This window comes from Castor canadensis, chromosome 13, assembly GCF_047511655.1.
Source record: "Castor canadensis chromosome 13, mCasCan1.hap1v2, whole genome shotgun sequence".
In the NCBI taxonomy this organism is placed as follows: Eukaryota; Metazoa; Chordata; class Mammalia; order Rodentia; family Castoridae; genus Castor; species Castor canadensis.
The window spans coordinates 75,477,504-75,500,894 of NC_133398.1; the positions used below are offsets into that span (position 1 = coordinate 75,477,504).

Consider the following 23,391-nt stretch of genomic DNA (forward strand, 5'->3'; position numbering starts at 1 on the left):
TACCTATCAATACTAACACTGAATGTCAACAGACTTAACTTCCCCATCAAAAGACACCTTCTGGTAAACTAGATTAAAAAGGAAGATCTAACAATCTGTGGTTACAGGAGACTTATCCCACTGACAGAAATAAACCCTGCTTAGGGTGAAAGGCTGAAAGGAGATCTATCAAGACAATGACCCCCGAAAACAGGCAGGAGTATCAATACTTATATCAGACAAAGTAAATTTCAAACTTACATTTATCAAATGAGATAAAGAAGGACATTCAATACTAACAAAAGGAGAAGTACACCAAAAGGAAATCAAAATTGTCAACCTAGATGCACCCAATTTCATCAAACATACTCTACAGCACTTAAAAACACATATGGACTCCAACACAGTGGTAGTGGGAAGCTTTAATATCCCCCTACCACCAATAGATAGGTCATCCAGACAGAAAATCAAAAAATAAATTATAAAACTAAACCATACTATAGATCAAATGTACCTAGCTGATGTCTACAGAATATTTCATCCAACATCCATACAATACACATTCTTCTCAGCAGCCCATGGAACTATCTCCAAAATTGGTCATGTCTTAGGGCACAAAGCAAACTTTAGCAAATATAAGAAAATAGAAATAATCCCCTCCAGTCTTTCTGATCACAGTGTATTAAAACTAGAAATCTACCACAGAAACAACAGGAGAAAATACGCAAACAATAGGAAGCTGAATAACACATTGCTCAATGATCAATGGTTCATAGAAGAAATAAAAGGGGAAATTAAGAGGTTCCTGGAAGTTAATGAAAATGAAACGTGACCTAGCAGAATCTATGGGACACAGCAAAGGCAGTCCTGAGAGAAAAGTTTATAGCCATGAGTGCATATATTAAAAGGACAGAAAGATCTAAACAAATGACCTAACGCTACAACTGAAATTCCTAGAAAAACAAGAAGCAAACCCAAATCAAGCAGAAGGAGAGAAATAATTCTAAAAAAAGGCCAAAGTTAATGAAATAAAGACCATATAACCATAGAAAGAATCAACAAAACAAAACACTGTTTCTCTGAAAAATAAACAAGGTTAACAAACTGCCTGCAAATCTGACTAAAATGAGGAACAAAAAGCCCCAAATCAGTAAAATCAGAAACGCAAAAAGGGAGATAAGAAACTCCAAGGAAATCCAGGGAATCATCAGAGACTACTTTGAGAACCTGTATTCCAATAAATTTGAAAATCCTGAAGAAAAGAACAAATTTCTAGATACTTATGACCATCCAAAACTGAACGAAGAGGGTATTAACCACCTTAAAAGATATATAAAACGAAATGAAATTGAGGCAGCAATAAAGGGTCTCCCACATAAGAAAAATCCAGGCCCTGACAGATTCTGTGCTGAATTCTATCAGACCTTTAAAGAAGAATTAATACCAATTCACTTTAAACTTTTCTATGAAACAGTATGAAACAGAAAAGGAGGAAACACTGCCTAACTCATTCATGAAACCAGTATTATACTCATCCCAGAACCAGACAAAGACATATCCAAAAGGAGAATAAAAGGCCAATCACCTTAAGGAACATCAATGCAAAAATCTTTAATAAAATAATGGCAAACTGAATCCAACAACATATCAGAAAAATCATTCACCATGACCAAGTGGGCTTCATCCCAAGGATTCAGGGGTGGTTCAATAAATGTCAAACAGCATATTAATAGAAACAAGGACAAAAACCACTTGATCACATCAATAGATGCAGAAAAAGACTTTGATAAGATTCAACACCATTCATGATAAAAGCTTTAAGAAAACTAGGAGTAGAAGGAATACACCTTAACATTATAAAGGCTATAAATGACATATAGTGACATTGTACTAAATGGAGAAAAACTGAAACCATTTCACCATAAATCAGGAGTGAGACAAGGGTGCCCACTATCCTCACTCTCATTCAACATAGCCTGGAATTCCTAGCCAGAGGAATAAGGCAAGAAGAAGAAATAAAATGAATACAAATAGGTAATGAAATTGTCAAAGTATCCCTATTTCCAGATGACATGATCCTATACCTCAATGACCCAAAAACTCTACCTAAAAACTCTCAGGCACCATAAACAGCTTCAGCAATGTAGCAGGATACAAAATCAACTTTCAAAAATCAGTGGCCTTTCAATACACCAACAATGAACAAATTGAGAAAGAATATATGAAAGCATTCCATTTACAATAGCTTCAAAATATCAAATACCTAGGAGTAAACTTACCAAAGGATGTGAATCACCTCTACCAGGAGAACTACAAACCCCTGAAGAAATTTAGTAAGGAAGACTACAGAAGGTGGAAAGATCTCCCTTGCTCATGGATTGTTAGAATCAACATGTAAAATGTTTTGTAAAAATGGCTATTTTTACAAAAGCAATCTACATGTTCAGTGCAATTCTCATCAAAATCCCAATGACATTCATCACAGAGATTGAAAAATCTGCCCTAAAGTTCATTTGGAAAAACAAGAGACCATGAATAGCCAAGGCAATACTCAGTAAAAAGAGCAATGCTGGAGGTATCACAACATCTGACTTCAAACAATATTACAGAGCCATAGCAATAAAAATAGCATGGTACTGGCACAAAAATAGATATGAAAACAAGTGGAACAGAAAAGAGGACCCAGATATGAATCCACACAGCAGTGCCCACCTTATTTTTGACAAAGGCATCAAAACATATGGTGGAGAAAAGACAGCCTCTTCAACAAATGTTGCTTGGAGAACTGGATATCGGCCTGCAGAAAACTGGAACTAGATCCATGTCTATCATCCTGTACTACCATCAGCTCAAGGTGGATTAAGGACCATAATATCAGACCCAAAATTCTGAAGTTAGTACAGGAAAGAGTAGGGAATACTCTGGAAGCAATAAGTATAGGCAAAGAATTCCTCAGTTGAACTCAAGCAGCCCAGAAGCTAGGAGAAATGATGGATAAATGGGATTACATGAAATTAAAAAGTTTCTGCACAACAAAATAAATGGTCTCTAAACTGAAGAGACTACCCACAGAATGGAAGAAAATATTTGCTGGCTGTACATCAGACAAAGGATTGGCAATAAGAATATATAGGGAACTCAAAAAAACTAAACTTACCTAAAACCATGAACCAATAAAGAAGTGGGCAACTGAACTAAATAGAACTTTTTCAAAAGAAGAAATTCTAATGGCCAAAAAATACAAGAAAGAATACTCACCATCCCTGGCCACAAAGGAAATGCAAATCAAAACCACACTAAGATTCTACCTCACTCCTTTTAGAATAGCTATCATCAAAAACACCACCACCAACAAATGTTGGTGAGGGTGAGGGAGATGAGGATGAGGGAGAAAAGGAACCCTCATACACTGGGAATGTAAGCTAGTACCACCACTTTGGAAAACAGTATGAATGCTTCTTAAAAAACTAAGCATATCTCTGTCATATGATCCAGCAATACCACTCCTAGAGATATACCAAAAGGAATGAGACTCAGGTTATTCCAAAGGCATCTGCACTGCCATGTTTATTGCAGCACTATTCACAACAGCCAATGTATCGAAACAGCCAAGATGCCCACTACAAACAATTGGATTAGGAAAATGTGGTATTTATACACAATGGAATTTTACTCAGCCACAAAGAAGAATGAAATTTTGTCATCTGCAAGTAAATGGATATAACTGGAGAACATCATCTTAAGCAAAGTTAGCCAGGCTCAAAAGGCCAAAAATTTATGTTGTCCCTCATATGTAGATTATAGACCTAAAACAAATGCAGTAATATCATTGGACATGGGTCACACACCAAGGGGAGAACACAAACAGGAGAAATAGGGAAAGGGAAGGGAGCCTAAAACTTGAAAGTGTTTGATGTGCCCACCGTAGAGAGCAAATAAAGTAATCTTAAACTAACAGAGGCCACTGTGGGAAGGTGACTGGGAAGTAGTGAAGAGGTCAGGTAAACATGAATCAATTCGGGTTGTAACATATATGTGCATGGAAGTAATGCTAGGAAATTTTCTGTATAGCTGTCTTTATCTCAAGCTAGCAAAAATGCTGTGTCTTTTGTATTATAGCTAATGTTTTCTCCTCAACAAAATTGGAGAAGAGGTTCTGCCTAGAATCGAGGGGGGTGGGGGGAAGGAGTTGTGGGTAGGGGGAGGAGTGATGGCCCAAACAATGTATATACATATGAATAAATGAAGAAACAATAACAAATAAGATAAAAGATGAGAAAGAAAAAAAATAAAGAAAGTCTAATAGAGAATAAGTGTTTAAATGAACATGTACCCTGGTTAAGTTAGTGTATCCTGAGAAAGTCACCAGAAGCTAAATGTTTTGTTGATGTTACTTGTACTTCCAAAGGTTCAAGTTGCATGAAAATTACACACATTTCTCAGGGAAAAGGTCTTTTGAGTTTATTACTGTTTTACAGAATATGCTGAAAAATGACTATAATTCTCTATAAGTTAGTTATTAGTTGATAGCAAGAATTTAAGAAAAACATTTCTTTCCTATTTCTCCTTGACTACTTCAAAATAAACTCAGAGGTATGTATTCCTAAAAAATATCAAGAATTAAAAGAAAGGAAAAGAGGGAAAAAAGAGAGAGAAGAGCACAGTAGACTAGACATTTAGAATTTGTATCTGAGACCTAGCATTGTCCAAGCCTAAACAGCAAATTCTGATTTCTGTTACTTAGTTTGGCATTCCATGAAATGAAAACATTTTGTACCATGTAGACAGAAGGACAGTGAGATTATATTTATGACTGCAAAACTGAATAAATCATAAAAATTCCTTATACTTGTGCCAGGAAGAAATATGTTAACTTTTCAAAGTCTTAAGAATTATTAGCAATATATCTTTCATACAAATAATGAAATATAATAACATCCAAAAACTCAGGATAAGCCAATATAAGACAGATATTTTCTGTTTAATACTATAATGTTTAATTTGTATAACAAAGATTATTTAATTTTCAAGTATTACAGTTGTTCTTTTGAGTTTTGTGTTGTTCTGTGTGCAACTCCCTTATTGTACCCAAAAGATGTTCTGTAGGATGCTATTACAATATTAATTATTTGCACATTTTATGATTAATTTTTATTAGGCTATATTTGTTATCCAGAGGATTAGTCATAGTGACAATTCTGATTAGGTTTATACTGTACATTAGTTAAATTGCCCTCATCGTCTCTTGTCCTCAACCCCTACCCCGACCCAATTAAAGCAACTGCAAGAGGTTTCTTTGTTCTATTTCATATAGGTGCATGAAATCCATCAACCATATACCCTCACCTTAATCTCCTTCATTCACCCTCCCCCCCACTAATGCCCCCACACTCATAATATACCTATTTTACAGTCTGGTCTTTCATTCTTAATATTTAAGTTGATGGTCAAAGGCTTTCTCAATGTATCCCCATAGTAGCTGTACTTTACTTTAGTCTGTTCAACCCTTCCCCTTTACCTTCCACCCCCACTTTTCAAGCTTTCAATATACATCCTTATACCCTCTACCTTCACAGATGTTATGTTTTGCAATATTACTTATTCTCTTTTCCTTTCCCTCTTTCCCCAAGTTCCATAGAGCAGTTCCACTATTAGAAACATGTTCTATGTATGAGTTTGTATATGATCATGTTTGTTTTCTGTACATGTTTATCTTTTGGATCTATTTTCCACATATGAGAGGAAACAAGCAGCCTTTATCTTTCTGAGCCTGGCTTACTTCACTTAACAAGATGTCCTCTAATTGCATTCATTTACCATCAAACCATATGTCTTTATTCCTTATAGTTGCGTAAAACTCCATTGTGTATATATTCCACAATTGTTCAATCCACTCATCAGTTGTAGGGCATCTGGGTTGTTTCCATACCTTGACTATTGTGAGTAGTGCTACAATGAACATTGGTGTACACTGTCTCTATTGTATCCTGACTTAATTTTCCTTTGGGTAGATGCCCAGGAGTGGTATTTAAACATCCTTTAAAAATGATGGTACAGTTTGGTTTTACTAAATCTCAACCCAGCTCCACATTTGGATATTTTTCTTTCTCAACATCCATAGACTTTCTCATTCTACGTAAGGCTTTAGTTGTTTCAGTTTTCAAAATGCTAATTATGTCCCAAATCTTACAAGGTAACCAAATTGCAAATCTTATAGGTTCACACAAGTGTGAGAAACTAAACATGGGTCAGTTGAATTTATTTCAGGTATAAGAACTTAATGGCTTTAATTGATCCTTATATTGTTATGCATGACTGTAGTGGCTTCTATGGTGACCTTTCATGGCCACTAGGCAATCTTTGACTGTACAATGGTAAAATTATTCATAGAAAATTTTAATCTAAAATAATGTTATTCTAAGGATCACTAAGCTTACATTTTAAGTACATTTTAAGAACATTTTAGAAGTGTACAGTAATAGACATATATTCTCTCAACTTAAAATGGGTCCTACATGGGAACATGAGAAGAATGAGATGTTCTTTGATTTGGAGACATAATGGAAGCATGGCTCACTTTCTTTTACACACAAAACATTACTTCAGCTGCTCCGTTGTGATCTTCAGAGTTTACCCTAGAACACTACTGTCTCATTGCATAGAACAGCATCTTCCTACATGGGTTTCTTCATATTCATTGGTGTTAAATGAGGTCAGAGCGAAGGCAAGCTTTTTGCTAAACAAATTTGGTAGAAAAAAATATAATGAAACAAATCTGAACAGGTTTCAAAACTTCTCAGAACCCAGAAAATGAGAGTATTGTGCAGTATGAAGCTCCAATAGGTAAATGTACAATGTCTCCAGAGTTTGTTGAAAGAAATGTGTCCTGAGAAATTGGTTGTCATCCTTCCTTTATTCACTGAAAATCCTCTCAGCATGATGGCTGATGTCCAGTCAAATCTCCTTCCATTTCCAACCGGCACAGTCACACTTCTTCATTACCCATTGAGCAAGAAAATGTTAGTTAGAAGGCCCATTTTCCTTTGGGTGGCAAAAATAGTGTCTCTGTTCCCCAGTATATTTTTTGTAACATCTTTGCCTAGCACTTCATAGGTACTCAATAAATGCTTAGGAAGGACTGCTCCTGTCTGTCTCAAATGCATTTTATTGATTTCAAGAATTGCCTAGAAAATAAAATGTTTCTTGACTCATTTGGAAATAGGCTTATTTAATATTTATTTTCAATTTCATCTCTGTTTAATTCAACAGTACTTTTGAATGACAGGGATAGATAGTAAATTACCATTACCCAAACTTTAACTAAAGTAATTCAAACTCAACAAGAATCATAAAAGGTTGTTTTTATTAAGCTTTGTATGCAGATTGCAGCTAAGCATCACATTTGACACTCAGATATGACATTCTAGGAAACATTTCAAAACACTTCAAGCACATTGTAACTACTGAGGAGACTGCTACTTACTCTACAGGTAACATGTATACTAAATACTTTAAAGAGTCATTATCTTTATGTGAAGTGCTAAGTGATTAATTACCCTCTTCCATACAATAATTATTCTGGACAAGAAGCTTAAGGAAAAGCATGTAACTATGATTGAGCTACATAGATCTTGCATCCACATTCATCCTTTTAATTTAGAACAGGAATTGGACTCACATCAAAAGGCAAGTGATTCTTGCAGAGTAAGCTATATGTTTTCTAGGTACGGTATTAATACTAATCATTAGCTTATGTTTAAAAACTTAAAAGAAAAAATTTACATTTAATACCACTATATTAGTGATTATAGGAGATGCTTAGCTGTCGAAGAATCTTCTCTCCATGTTATGAGGCATGTTTAGGAGTTCTTCTGGGAGATTTTCACTGTGACTGTCTTGATCTCTGTGTATTCAAGGATACCTTCTTCTCCCCTGGAGATAGGGAAAAAAATACCTGTAAACACCATTGCTCACAGCAGGGCAATTTTACTGTGGTCCTTAATTTGGTACATGCTTTTTTTTTTTTTTTTTGGTTAGGGACAATGGAAAATATTTTCTGAGTACAGTGGATTTCATACAGTAGCTAGCTGATCAAAAGTTATGTGGCTGAACATGAGTCCCCTTGTAGAAAACAATTCTGAAAAATTCTTTCATTTAAAATAATGTCTTTATTAAAAAGACAATAAAAATTATCTTTCACTTAAAATAATGATGTACTCTCAGAGCTGTAATTTTAACAATCTGACTCAATTCTTGACCAAACCAAATGAAACCCTGACCTTTACTGTTCCAGAGTTTTCCTTCTTTTTGGAATGCTTGTATATTTTCTTTTTAAGAAGGAAAGAAGATAAACATTGGCTGACATTCTGGCATTTTGCTCAGGTTGGGTTTTCCCATTTAAACAACCTTGCCTATCTCCTACCATTTGTTATATCTCCTAAGGCCACCCAAATGACAAAAGACAATCTGTTTTCACCCTGATATCTTGTTATCAGAATTATACCTCTCAGCAGTTTTGAAAACTATGTCTTACCTTATGTTGAGATAATAAGGATTGGGCTCAGATATCCTCTGTATTATTTTGAAGAGAAGATCAAATTTCATGGATATAAGGTATATAAGACAATTCTTAAAATCATATAGGCTATGCACATGGAGGCTGACAGAGAATGAGATATTGATCCTTTTCTATACCTTCCCTTCTTGTGATGTAGACAGGTATGTCAAAGACATCTTTTTCTCCTGAGAAAGCTGATCCCCTTACACTGGTGATTTTCATGGCTTATTAAGGTTTTAGAAGCTTCAATGAGCATGTTCTTCAAAGTAATAAAATGATTTAGACTCAGCTCTTTGAAATCCTTAAAAGGCAGTATTTTAATAAACACTTTATCTCACAGCAGTCAATAAATAAACTCATGGTTTTTCATAAATAGTCATTCCACTGTATTTTGGGTCACAAGGGTGCTGACACTCTCAGGAGAGTTTTAAATGTAATTACTTTCATACTCAAACTGAAATAGGTACCCCTTTTTGAGATTCCTATGCATACATTATATCTATGAGTGAACACAAGAACATCTACTTACTTACATTTATCTTACTAAGTCCCTGTTACTATTTCTGTGCTTGTGAAATTATTTGTGTACAGAGCATTCTGGACCTTATTCACATACTGATTCTGATTCAGGACTCCTACAGTGAGGATTGAGGCTGCATTTCTAATAAGTTATTAGAAACATGATACTCAGATTCTCCTCTATCATCCACACTGTACATAAAAAGGTGCCAGTAACAAGTTATGCTTGTTTTTCCCTCCACACTCAGAATTGAGCCTTGTGCAGAGGGACCTGTTTGCTGAATTGAATTGGCAGTACAATCAAACAAAAATTTCATTTGACTTCTTTCTGTACATCCTGTGTTTTTACCAAACTTCCTCACTCCTCCTTTCTGAATGAGACAGGAAAAAGGAAATAATTTGGTAAGTGACCAGTAAATCTTTGTGAAAGTGAGTAGTATTAGACAAAGAGAAGGATTTCTGTTATTTAGCACATGCCACTGCCAACACTAAGACCAGAGATTCAGAAGTCAAGACTAAGACCCTCTGAGTTACCATTGAACACAGTGGATCAGCACACAACTATTTTGGCTCTTTGAGGGCTCTGCTCCCAATTGATAAATTCTGCTTTTCTAACTTTTAGGAAAAATTATAATTTACCTGCTGGGGTCATTTAGTTTATTGCTTTAGTGATTCTCTTTTCCCATCTTGTAGCAATTGACTTTTTATTCAATATCCTGAGTTTATTATGTAAACTTTCAAAACTTTTAAAACTTTTTTTAGCATTCTCAGCTGGTTTTTGAAGTACAGGATTACAGTATGGTATTTTACTTTGTATTTTAAAGAAGTGAATTATAAATACCCATATTATAGATTTTAAGGAAAGTGTGATTGATTCCTGCTTTCGGTCCTTCTTCAATTTCATTTCCTCTTGCTTCAACCTTAAAGTTTGAAAAAGTTGCATCTAACAAAATTGACATGGTATCTAGTTTTTCGTACATTTTGCTTGTTTTATCCGCACTGCAAGGGGTACATGTGAGGTAATTGGGCCAGTAATAAAGTAATTGTCCTTTAAAGTAATCTAACCTTTGTAATAGCTTTTTTGTACAAAGTAACTAGTTCTGTCAAGGAATTCTCCAGTAATGGACATTATAAAGAGAAGAAATGAGGGAAGGGAAAAAATTTTGAGTCCTCTCTTTGTGGTAATTGTAAAACTACAGATTGAACACTCTATGTGTCATTTAACCCTCACAACCATCTTAAGAGGTACACTAATATATCCACTTAAAATATAAGGAAATCAAAGCCCATAAGCCAGTCAATTTGAACCAGTCCACACGACTGGCCACTGGTGGAGTCAGCACACAAATACAGGTCAGTCAGTCTCACTTCTGTCTTCTCTCATGTCTGTGCTCTCTGTATCAGTTGATCTTTCACCACTATCTGTGACCTCAACAACATTCTTAAGATATCCATGGTTTTTCACTATTCCACTAATTAGATCCAAGCTAATATCCTTGGATTTAGGATTTCCTAACCTATGTCATGTTGAACTTTGAAATCATACTTCCTACCCCCAATAAATCCACACCAACCAGCAAGGTTAATAGCACTCAAAAATGCCACGTGCCATATCCTATAAGAATGCCCTCTCCTCCACTTACGGCCATCCTGCACCAGCTTCATGTTTTAGACAAAGATCTACCCTTTCTGTGAGTTCTACTCTTTCTGTATCAGTTGTCACTTCATTTATGTCCACTGAATTATTAGTGGAGTTAGAACCACACGATCTTAACCATGAATAGAATTTCAGAAATCTATTTCTTCCTACTCCTGTTCTTACAGAAACCTTGACCTTGTGTAACACATGATATTTATGAGTTAAAGATGTTATACTCTCTTGGCACTCAGATTTTCTGTACTTCAGCAATTTGCTCTTCACTTGAACTACTTCCTTAACCTCATAAGGTATGAGTTCCCAATCTGTTACTACTTATTTCAAACTGAGTGTAGCTACTTTGCACTATATATCTGTTTACATATTCCTCTTACCACCAATAATATAGAGTATGAAACTGAGTGCTGACTCTCTGGGTTTTCTATAACCTCATCCATAGCAAGTACATAGTGACTATGTATTGAGAAAGTGGTTAGAACATTTTATCATTCCCTCAGTTTTCCACCTTCTCAAAGATATTTGTTTTATTATAATTTATCTAATTAATTAAGACAAATGACAAAGTTTATTTCTATTTACTACATCCATGAAAATTAGAAATTGAGATTCATTTTACTTGCATTAAAAATGAGAAGCTTTATTATATTTGATTGTTTAGTTTCTACATGATGTATCTTTTGTCTTAATGAATATTTAGCAAACATAAAAAAATTTTAAGAACTGAAATGGTTAAAAGTGCTTGACGAAGCTAAGAAATATTATGCTTGTGTATATGTGTGTGTAATACTTTAAAAAATCATTGTATATGTATATATACACGTATATAACATATATAACAAAAGCAATTAAAGACTCATAAAGGCCTTTAGGTATAAATATTCACAATTTAGTTGCAACTATAAAATGTCTCTTCTTCAGCCAAATTTCCCTCTGGGTTTATATATTACAATCAAAAACAGCTCATTCAGATAATTTAAAATTTTAGTGTGCTTATTAAAGTTTATTTCACTCCTGCTATTGACATTCTCTCCTTATGAAGTAGAGCCAACATTTAATAAGCTATTTGGTTGTATTAACTTCCAAGAAAGAGCAAAGGCAGGATTTATTTAAGGAGGTGAAAATGGGTTAATTCCCTGGGAACAACAACAACTTTTATTTAAATAAGTATCTTAATAAAATTATTCTTACATTTCTCGTCCATTTCCAGACATCTTGAATCCACCAAAGGGACACTGGGCGGAAAACATCAGGTAGCAATTTACCCTGACAAAAATTAAGTACATTATAGATCATACATAACCTATTAAATAACTACTTAATTGAGAATTTTAGAAGCACTTTTTAAGCACTCCACTCATTTCAGTATAATATAGTCATTGATATAAAAAAACTGTGCTATAATTCAGAATGCAAAAAGACACATACACACACACATGCTGTGTTTTTATATTTTTCCCTTTCTGCATCAAATTATAATAGGTGGAAAACAAGGTGACATCCCAGTATAAACAGAACCAAATTTTGAGCTCTGGTTCCTCGTGCTAGTCGAACATTAGTACCATATCGTATTAAAAAAAAAAAAAAAAAAAACCTCTTTAAGTACAAGGCCTATGCCGAGACTCAACCACAAAATGATTGCAATGGTGTGTTCGTTGCATACCTTCTCTTTCCCCAGGACAGTTTTTCGAATTTTGAAACATATGTGTAGACTTTACTGGTGTAGTATCACTGATGCTAAATTTCAAAATGCTCCAAAAGCGAAAGATTTTTGAGGATGACTTTATTACATTTCACAGCATTTTTGAATTTGGATTATTGAATAAGGGACATTGTACTTTATACTAATGTACATCTAGGGTTGAGAGCCATTGCTTTAAAGTCAGAAACTACAGGTCTTCCTCTCAGCTCTGTTATTTGTTCCAGGATCTAGATAAGTTACTTAGTCCCACTAAGCTTTTTTACTGAACTTTAACAAATAGTTGTTGAAAGGTAAGATGAAATGATAAGTGTAGAAATGCATAGCCACATGCAGTAACTATTCACTAAAGGATGACTATAACTTGGGTTAGGAAGAAAAGATGTAATGGCATCAAGAGATCAAGAGGGATAAGAATTGTTTGGTTATGTCCCTTAAGGACACTTTTCAGCTTCTACTGTTTTTGTTGTTGTTTGTTTTTTTCAGTTTTTTAAAAAGCTGAAACAGATGTGAAAAGGAAGATGATCTGCGGCCAGAACTGAGGGAAAAATGGGAGGCTTAAAGGATTAAAAACTGCTAAGAAAACTGTCCAGGAACAAGGGACTGGGCTGGAGATGCCAAAGTTTGAGAAGCACAGCCTTAGAATTTATATCGACTAAAGTAAATATTAAAATCAAATATTAAAAAATTAATAAAGTAAATATTAAAACTATGTCAAAATGAGATGGATATTCTCCTCAAAACTCAGTATGTTCTTCTAAATTATAACCTTCCTGCATGTATAAAAATCCCAGAGTAAGAATGAGATATATAAATTAAATATTTGCATCCATAAGATTTCCAATAAACATTGCCTTATCTAATTAAACTTTTTCAGACTTACTTTTCTTTGTCTTATTTGTACATAGCATAGTGACATGTGCCTAGACTTGCCTAGCAATATGTATTTTGTGTAAATCGAATATCCATAAAGAATTTTAGGCAACTAATTGCAAATCAAAAGACTGGAGAGAGTTAATGAACATTCTTCTAATATAATATTTATTTAACTATGTTTTCTTTCATTTTTGTTGTTTTCTACATTTTCAACAGCAACAATTTTTCTAGCAGGCTATGTAATTTGAAATGAAAAATTCAAGGCTACAAAAGTCAAAATAAGTTAACCTGTTGACACACCTAACATCAAAAGGCGTAGGTAACTTCAGTTTCACTTACCATACTACACCCGCCTGCAGAGCAGAGGAGACTGTCATGGCTCTGTCAAGGTCTTTGGTAAAGACTCCTGCTGCCAAGCCATAGTGAGTGTTGTTGGCTCTCTTGATCACTTCATCTACAGATTTGAACTTCATGATTTGCTGCACTGGTCCAAATATCTATACCACAAGAAATTAATACAATAGGTTATAACTGAATATTTTAAATTTTAGTTTAGATTCCTATTCTGAATTGCCTAAAATTTTGTTTCTCGGTTCACACCCAGTTGTAAGAATCAAGCTAGGTAACTGTAGAAAAGGAAGGAGAAAACAGGCAATGATCATGTGTTGAATTCCCTTAGAAATAAAAGAGGATAAAAGCAAATAAAGCAATATTTGTTTCCTAGGTGTTGGAATTGTTTCCTAGATCTCACACTAATTCACAATTTCTTTGGAAATATTTTAAATTTTCTCCTTAGTTATAATCACCTTCCAAGTTACTACATATAAAAAGAAAGTACTTTACAGGATAAATGAATAGACAAAGATTGATAATAATATTTATGTTTTAAATATCCAGCATCATTGATTGAAATACCAAATCTTCCTCTATACTTGAAAGTTTTTATAATTAGCTAAGTTAGGTAGACTAACATGGAGTTTTAGTCAGACTCTATTTTGTGGACACATCTTGTATAACGTACATATACCCACAGAATTGCTCATTACTGGAAGAGCATAAATTCTTAAGTTCCCTTTACTAACCAAAGCATGATTCACTGGCAATGGATATAATGACAAGACAGGAAACATAAACCAAACTTTGATTATTCTAGTAGACTAGTTATCATGACCCAAACTCATTCTGTATCTCACCCCAGAGAGGAGGAAATCAACTGGATTTTCTCTTTAAAATAAAGCTTCTATATTTCAATTAAACATTTATTAAAGCTAATACAAGAGAGGCTGCTCTGAATGTCAACATAATATTATGGGAAATGTGAATGAATGTAGGCAAAAATCAGACATGACAACTGATTTTCTAGTGTTCCCCACTGATGCAAGTGGTGTAGGGGCTGCCCTTCAGTACAGGCTGAGTGCAAATCCTAAAGCTGTATGTGTAATCATGACATTGTAACCTAGGAAATAGAAGTAGACAGCTACTCCAATAAATGTGTCAATAGTTTACATAATTTTAGTTGAACAAAATACATGGCTCCACGCTCCTCTTTGAAGCAACCAGCTAGCAATATAATATATATTACATAGAAGTTCATGTATAAATATATATAAATGTATTTATATATTATATATTATACGCATGTATCTGTATATATATATGTGTATATATATATATATGTGTATATATATATACATTTTTGTTCCTTTTGTTGATAAGCCCTGGGTTTGAACTCAGGACCTTGCACTTGTTAGGCAAGTGCTCTATCACCTGGTCAACCACACTCTAACCCTTATCGCTTTAGTTAATTTTCAGACAGGGTCTCATGACTTTTGGCCAGAACTGGCCTCAGACTAGGATCCTCCAACCTGTGCCTCCTCGTGAGCTCAGATTATTGACATTCACTGCCACCCCTACCTTGTTTTCATTTGTTTTGCGTTTTTTTGAGGTGGGGCTTCACTAACTTTTTTGCTTATGCTGGCCTTGATGTATGGTTCTGCCATTTCTACCTTCCACATAGTTGGCATCACTACACTACTAGAGAAACACCATAAAAGTTTCCTTGAATTATGAGTACATTCCTATTATTGTCTCTACTGGGCATTAATCAAGATGTACAAGGCATATAGCTCTAACCAAACATGAATTTACCAACAGATGCAAACTTGTAATTCAATCAAGGACTGAATCGATGTAGAGAAACTCAGCATGTTGGATATCCATATACGTACATTTACTTTTATTTTGTTTTCCCTATTTGTTACTTCTGTTTGAAAATCAGATTACACCCTTTCTTCTTAATTTGATCACATTGTGGGGGTTGGGGGTAAAGACAATAACCTAAGGACAAATATGGTGCTCATCCCTATCATCCTCATCCAGCTACGAGGAGGGAGAATCATGGTTTGTTGCCAGGCCAGGCTGAAAGTTACCAAGATCCCCATCTCAACCCACAAGCCTAGTACGGGGACACCTGCCTATAATATTAGGTATGAGAGCACAAGCAGGAGGATCATGGTCCAAGACCAGCCCTGGACAAAAAACAAGAATGTAACTGAAAACTAACTAAAGAAAAAAGATCTTGGATGTGACTGAAGTGATATCGTGACTGACAAGGAAGGCAGAAAGAAAGAAAAAAAAGAAAGACAGAAAGAGAGAGAGAAAGAAGGAGCAAAAGAAAGAGGGAGAGAGAAAGAGAGAAAGAGGAAGGGAAGGATTTGGGAGGGAAAGAAGGAAGGAAGAAAGGAAGGAAAGGAAGGAAAAAAAGGAGAGAAAGGAAAGAATGGAAGAAAAGAACCTGTCATATAGTGGGCATGAAGTACAACTGTATTCTGTGTGCATTTTATATATTAAATATGTAACTATATGTATTATGTTTAAGTTTTTAGCTGCTACATCACTCCTGATCCTTTATGTGTTCTTAGTTTCAGATATTTAAATTATTAGACTTCTAATTTTGTGTAATTTTGTTAAATATTTGGTAAGCATACATATATTTGTATATATATATATGTCTATAAGTATACATACATAGAAAATTAAGAAGGCAGAAGCAAACAATATGGTGAAAACATAGTGGAAGTTGGGCAATGACTTAGAGAGCTAAAGATTACTTTGAAATGTTAGGATGGTTTATGTGTAGTAAAAGGCCATGGGCAAATATGATCCCAATAAGCAGGATTTAGATATTTATTTATTTATTTGCAGTTATAAAACATAGTCTACTCTCAGCAATTTTCAAGTAGATATCTTGAACTTATTCTTCCTAATTAAAGTTTGTGTCCTTAGACGATGGTGTGAAGGAAGGAAGTCCCTAAAGATTATTAAGCAACCCTGCTCTGTGCTTGGCTAGTAATTCTTGGCAGGCCCAATGGTTTCCTTACCACATTGAGACTTAGTCACAGGTTACTTACGTGTTTTTCATAGCTAAATGAGGAGTACCATCCACTGAGAAAGATGTTCAAAGAGCTGAGTATGTCAGAGGCACAGCTGGTGCACACAGACAACGCATGGCAGCAAAAGGAACAGAACGGAACGACACCATTACCTCCTCCTTGGCAATGCGCATCTCATCTGTCACATTGGAGAAGACCGTGGGCTGGACAAAGTAGCCTTTGTTCCCCCAGGGTCCTCCTCCACATTCCAGTGTGGCCCCTTCTTTCTTCCCACTCTCAATGAGGTCCAGTATTTTGTTATGTTGTTCCTTGTCAATCTATTTAAGAAATATCATATGAATAGTAAAAAATATTAGCAATTAATAAAGTTAATGGATTTGTTAATGAGGGACCAAAAATGCTAGAATATTGTTATTAAATCTAATGTTGAACTGAAACAGTTGAGAGAGGTTCAGATTCGTTCTTGGTGACATTTACTTTGCATGAATTTTCAGGAAAGGTACCTGGCAATATTTACATTATTAAATATAAATCTAGAATTGTGTAAGAAACGCATAGTGCAATGTTGAACACACATCAGGCTTCCACACCACTGTCATTTATCCATTCTGGAAGGAAAGTTTAGTAATGATGATGTGTTTAGACTTTAAGAAGACCCTGGACTACCTGTCCTGAAACATCCCCTTTGGCCTGGTGCACACCCTTGCACAACACATTCTCAACATGGATTGGGCATTTTCCAGATCAGTAAGTTGACTAAAATTGATAGCCAGTCCTATTGTTATCTTCCTGCTTCATTAAATGGGCCACATTGAGGTTTATGACAAGTTTCACAAAAGTTGAATGCTTAAAATATTATAAAGGGGGAATAAAAAAGTTGTCAGAGTTCAAGTTAGGAGTTACCAGTAACACATACCTCTCCTCCATGCCGTGGAATGAGAGGACTCTGTATTATCTCAGTTCCTTTAATGAGTGTTTGAATGATTGAGTGACTATTGATTAGATATCATCAGTCTGAGACATCCTGTCTCAGGTGTGGACTGAAGTACAAACAGGAGAAACAGGAGCTAAGGTGACAGGGGTTCTCGCTGGTTTAATTTGTCTCTCTCACTACTCAAAAAAGTGGAATTCTTTATCTTTTTAGACTCTGAAAAGTTCCCCATCTTTTGAAGGCCAGGAAGCTTCCAAAAAGTTATTTCTGACCTCACACTTCTCTGCTCTCATCTAACTAAATGACTAAATGCTTTCTGCAATCAGAAACTATTTTATAAAATTTGACACAATAATTGGTTCCATGTTTCCCCGGGCTCTTTAGTACACAATATTCAATAGGACAGTCCACAAAGAAAACCTCTTCAATTCCAGCAGCTTATAGAAGTTGTGGTATTAGTATAAAAAGAAGAAATATGTTTATTATTACATATTAGTTAATATAATCCAGTTTAAGGGTTGGTGTTAGATTCTGCCTCATTAAAGCATTCTAGTAAATAGTTAAGGGTTTCATGTACCTCCATGGAAAGCTTCTTTGCCTAGTGCAAGATATTAATCAGACTATAACCTCAGAGTCAGGATAGTTTTGGTTATTTCAATATATTTTTCCCTTGGGCTGTTGGAGTGGCTCAAATGGTTGAGGGTTTGTCTAACAAGTGCAAGGCTCCAAGCTCAAGCCACAGTAATAAAAAAAAAAAAAGATAAGTTTTCAAAGTCATATTGTTTCCGTCTGTGACCAGAGTGTACACTTGGTAAGAATTCAATCCCTACATACTCACTAAAGAAAGGGACTGAGAGTATATTTCTTGGAATGCATATATAATCACTGACTTCTAAAAATAGAGGCTTTCTATTGAATACCTTGCTGCAGACAATGTGCTCCTATAGGCAATAGGTCTGGCATCATCTGGTAGCAAGATGTCCTTCTTAGGCTGCGCCCTAGCCCCACTGAGTCCCAATGTGGTTCCAATTCATGGGGAAAATGGAGGAACACCATGCTAGAGCATGGGACTAATGACAGAGCACTTCTGGTACACTGAGGGATCACTCAATTTGGCCTGGCTAATTTTGATTCAACAGGAGTACAAATCTTATTCAGCAAGTTTCAGATAGACTAAGGATGAACTTGGCTTTCTCTATGGACCTCATGCACTGTTTAGTAATGCTTGCAGGTAGCAGGAGCTCCTTCCAGGTGAGTCACTGGTTCATGGGCTGGTCTTTGAATTATTTTAGGTCACTGCATTGTTGAAATACGCTTAAACTATATATTTAAATGGATTTGAATGTGGAGAGTTTTTTCCAAGTTTTAAAGAAACTACATGTTTTTATTTATGAAGTTATTTAGGAAAATCACCATAAAAATGAAGAAAAATATATGTGTTTACAAATATGTAACACAATATAAATAATACACAGTAATGCAATTGTCATAACACTCAAAATACTTAAAATAAGAAAAATAAACTTCTTTTAAAAAATATTTTCCTAAACAGAAATTTGGCCATTATTTTCTCTATATTACTGTTTTGTTGTAATATTAATGTAGAAGATCCTATACATATATTTTATATGGCTTTTATTAACCAACAATGGAGGAAGTACTAGGTTAAGGTTTAGTGAGTGAGTGTCTCTTCTCCATAAGATTTTTCTGTTTACAACAGATGAAAAGTTGTAAGGGTAAAGAACCCCTGGATTCTTCTGAGTCTTTTTCTCAAAATTCCAAAATACCTACTTACCCTAGTAATTCAGTGCAACATGTGATAAAAATATATATTATTTACAGAGATAAAGCCTTACATTAGTGAGTTAGGTCACTGGGTTATTTACTTTAGAAATCTATGAATAGATAATTTTAAAAATTCATTTTAACTTCTTCCTCTTAGATACAAGGATATACTTCAGCCGAATATTTTGACGCTATGACTGGCTTGTAGGCATTTAGTGGAGGAAAATATTGACCAACCAATGTTCAATATCAAGAATCTTAGGTACTCTACTTTCTTCTCTTTGTGTGTGTGTATGTACATATATACATATATATATGTATAATAAAAGTACCTATGTTTATACATGTAGACAGATATTTAGTGAGAAAAATTTTTTAAATTAGAATTATATTCTTTTCTCTACTGTGAGAGCAGTTTAGATTGGAATCAAATATATTTCTTGGCATTCATTTTGAGAAGTTACCAAATAAGATAAAAATTGGCAATTCCTCTATGCAGTCATTAAACTCAAAGACAAATCCAAACTATAATGAGATTAAAATGAAAAGGAGTTTTTACTTCATTACCCAGTTGTATTAGAATTTTTAGGTTTCAATACTTGCATATGCCCAAAACTTAAGACTTTCTCACTGGATACTTGGAATCAATAGTGCTTATTAATTTCCTTCACACCTTTAATTCCCAGCTTGGCTCCTAAATTCTTTCTGGATATGAAAAATCTACAACCCAGGAACAGAATGATTTCTTTACATGGAAATCAGGGGTTTTAATCTCTATATTGATACATTATTGTTTAAGATGTACAGATGAGAGGTAAATCTAAATCACAATCTGGTCCTAAAAGGAAACTTTATTCTTGCCCCTTGGTATGGCATTCTTTCTGTTGCCCACTTACCTGAGGGCCTTGAGTTATTCCTGGAGTCAGAGGATTTCCAAGAACATACTGCTTAGCCCGCTCAACACTCCTTTGCACAAACTCATCGTAAATTGATTCCTCTACAAAAAGCCTGGATGCAGCTACACATATTTGGCCCTGGTTGAAAAATACCCCTTGGTGTGCAAATTCAATTGCATGGTCCACTGCAAAGAAAACATTAACTTATAAAAGAAGGAATATTTTCTTTTTATCAGTATTAGGGCTTGAACTCAGGACCCTGTGCTTGCTAGGCAGGTATTCTACCACGTAAGCCATGCCCTCAGTCCTGAAGAAGGAATACTTTCTATTTTTATATGTGCTTCTCAGAGGCAATAGAGTGATATAGAAAAATGATGAATGCATAATCAGAGATGGGCTAACCATAGTTCATATCTTAAACGCCAGATAAGAAATTAAGTTTTATCATCCTATATTTTCTAAGGAAAGGGTAAAAATAATTACTAGCACCTAAAATGTTGATTAATATTACAACTTTAATATGGACAGTACCAAGAGTATGGATTTGGTCACAAGACCAAATATCACTTCAGGTAACTTTTATAAGCATCTCCATTTATAGATACTAGAGGTACTTATATTTCACTACTATGAGTTTAATCCATATATTTATAACAGAGAGATAAACCAAATATGGATAGAAATTTTTTGTATACCATGAATGTTTCTTTTAGTCCTCAGGTTTTAGTTAGATCACAAAAACATCTGAACTGTCCACTTCCTTAAATAATTTCAAAACATTCGTAAAAATACTTTCATCAACAGGAAAAGTGAATTTCCGAAAATTTAACAAAGCTAATCAAACCCCACTACTATTAAGAATTAACCACCCACCTTATGGACTTTTTCTAGAACAGACATTTTCAAATCTATCTAAAACATATGTTATATTATTTTAATTATTCCTATAAACTATCTGTTCAGTTTAAATGGCCAGTGTGCCTGGTTTGCTTCATCAAAATCTTGTTGTCCCAAGAAAAAAAATAAACTTTTATTTGCATTTTCTTTTTCTAAATGCTGAAAATTCAATTCAACGTTAATATAACTGTGTATGAAGTGTGATATAAATAGCTGCATAAGTGGTTGTGGAAGAAGTTAGGGTTGGAAAATTAGGAATCTTATCTTTTTTGTAGAATGTTCACCAAGATATGCTCTAAGGAAAGCTTTGCCTAAGCTCACAATAGTGACACAGACAAATTCTATAAACTATTTGTGTTTATGGTCTCATATCAATAATGCAACAGTGTAAGAGATTTAGAGGAATGTTTTAGTATTTGTTTCTTGTAATGAACTCTTATGTATGAAGTAATTTTGGGATTCTATTAGGTAATATAATAAGAATTAACCTATAATATCATCTATGTGGATAACATCATAAGTGTAGATTTAATATATGTAAACTCAACTATTCTTGATAGGAAAAAAAGAAATTTTAAAAGTTTCCATTTCTTCTAGCTATCTTATCTCATGTGTATAAGACTCAGAATGAAGGGAGATAACAAGTGTGAAATTACGGTCTCCCACTGGGTCTCAGTCCACTATGTCTGATGAATCTCATCATGCTAACATAATGCTCATAATTAAAGATAATGAATTATTAAATACACATTATGGCTCCTAAGCACAAAGCATTTATGTTATCTAGGGTTCAGATTAGGAAGTCGCAATCTATTCCAAACCCAGAAAGAAATTTTTATCCATGTTTAGTATGTCTATGTGTTATAACTTCAGGACAATTTAAAAGACTTTCAGGAAAGACCTGAACACAAACAGTACATAGAATTGACCTGTGTTACCATTGTGATTGTAATTGAGGGCTTTATTTTTAGAACATACTACTTTTTTAAACTTTGTGCAAATGTTAATTAATTCCTTACACTTTGAAGCAAATCTATTTGTAACAACTCAAGTTCACTGCATGGCTTTATCAGTTATCCAAATGGAGGACGGGTGAAAAGTTATCAAAAGGGTAATACTCACAGTCAGCATCAGCAAACACAATGCAGGGGCTCTTCCCCCCAAGCTCCAGGGTGACTCTCTTCAGATTGCTTTTCCCTGCAGCTTCTTTGATCAGTTTGCCAACCTGAAATGGGGCATTACAAAGGAGGAGACTTAGTTTGCTCTCATTAAGACACATTCTTTTATTATTTTAAATTTATATGATGATGTTTGTACCATCATTACATTTCATTTAGGGGAAACACTAAATGACATTTTTCCCATATGCAAGTATGCAGACATGAGGTGAATCAGAAACATGCTCACAGACAAAAGAACAGAGATACAGAACATGACAGCTGTTCTTTTGTGCTAGACTGCAGGTTACTTTTTGCTTTTATCAGAAGGTCATCTGTGAATTGATCAGACATCATGTCCCAACCACAACTCATCTAGTTCACATTTCATCCTTGTTTTGATGTCCAGAAAACTCCACCCATACAAGTAGACATACTCTCCTAAATCTCACCTCTTTTCTTATTATACACCCTCCCTAACCTGAACTGCTTCCAAGTTCTGTCCTTATATTGGCTGCAGCTCACATCTTAGCTTCTCCTTGAATTCTACTTTGATGACTCTACATAGACATGACTCTTTATTCTTCTTGTCTCCCAGAGAACCACATGAACACTCTTTCAGAGTCTGCCTTGAGTTGTAGTATTTGTATATGTATCATTTACCCAAAAAGAATCGTCAACTCCTTGGTTGTCGTGACAATATCCTATCATTACATGCATCTCCTTATCGCCTCAGTAGATTTTATCCCAGTGATTGACACTCTCTCAATCCCCAAATCTTTGGACAGTGGAGTTAGAAGAAAAAAACTGGAATTGAATCTGGGCTCTGTGCTCTTCCTACAGTGAGCTGGAATCCAACTGTTCTGGTGTCTTCTTTAGTGCTACTCATGTCCTTGGAGAAAAAGACACTGCTTTAATATTTTTTGGAACATTTCTCATCAAGATTATTTTCTATTGCTGTTTTTATTTTTGCTTCCCTGTAATCTAAACTGTTTTAATAACTATTTTTTTATTATATTTATTGACACCTTAGTCCAACAAAATTATCT

At 34.7% G+C, this 23,391-nt stretch overlaps 1 protein-coding gene across 1 annotated transcript in view; it reads right to left on the minus strand.

The window, feature by feature from the left end:
• Window positions 1-7,323: 7,323 nt before the first annotated feature.
• Window positions 7,324-23,391, minus strand: part of LOC109675085 (aldehyde dehydrogenase 1A1-like) — a 36,343-nt gene continuing 20,275 nt past the window's right edge. The window contains exons 8-13 of the mRNA XM_020151896.2: window positions 22,308-22,410; window positions 20,289-20,473; window positions 16,829-16,993; window positions 13,624-13,781; window positions 11,901-11,975; window positions 7,324-7,911 (exon numbers count right to left, since the gene is read on the minus strand). Of these exons, the coding sequence (XP_020007485.2) occupies window positions 7,839-7,911; window positions 11,901-11,975; window positions 13,624-13,781; window positions 16,829-16,993; window positions 20,289-20,473; window positions 22,308-22,410 (759 nt within the window). The 3' untranslated portion in view covers window positions 7,324-7,838. The remainder of the gene's footprint in view (window positions 7,912-11,900; window positions 11,976-13,623; window positions 13,782-16,828; window positions 16,994-20,288; window positions 20,474-22,307; window positions 22,411-23,391) is intronic.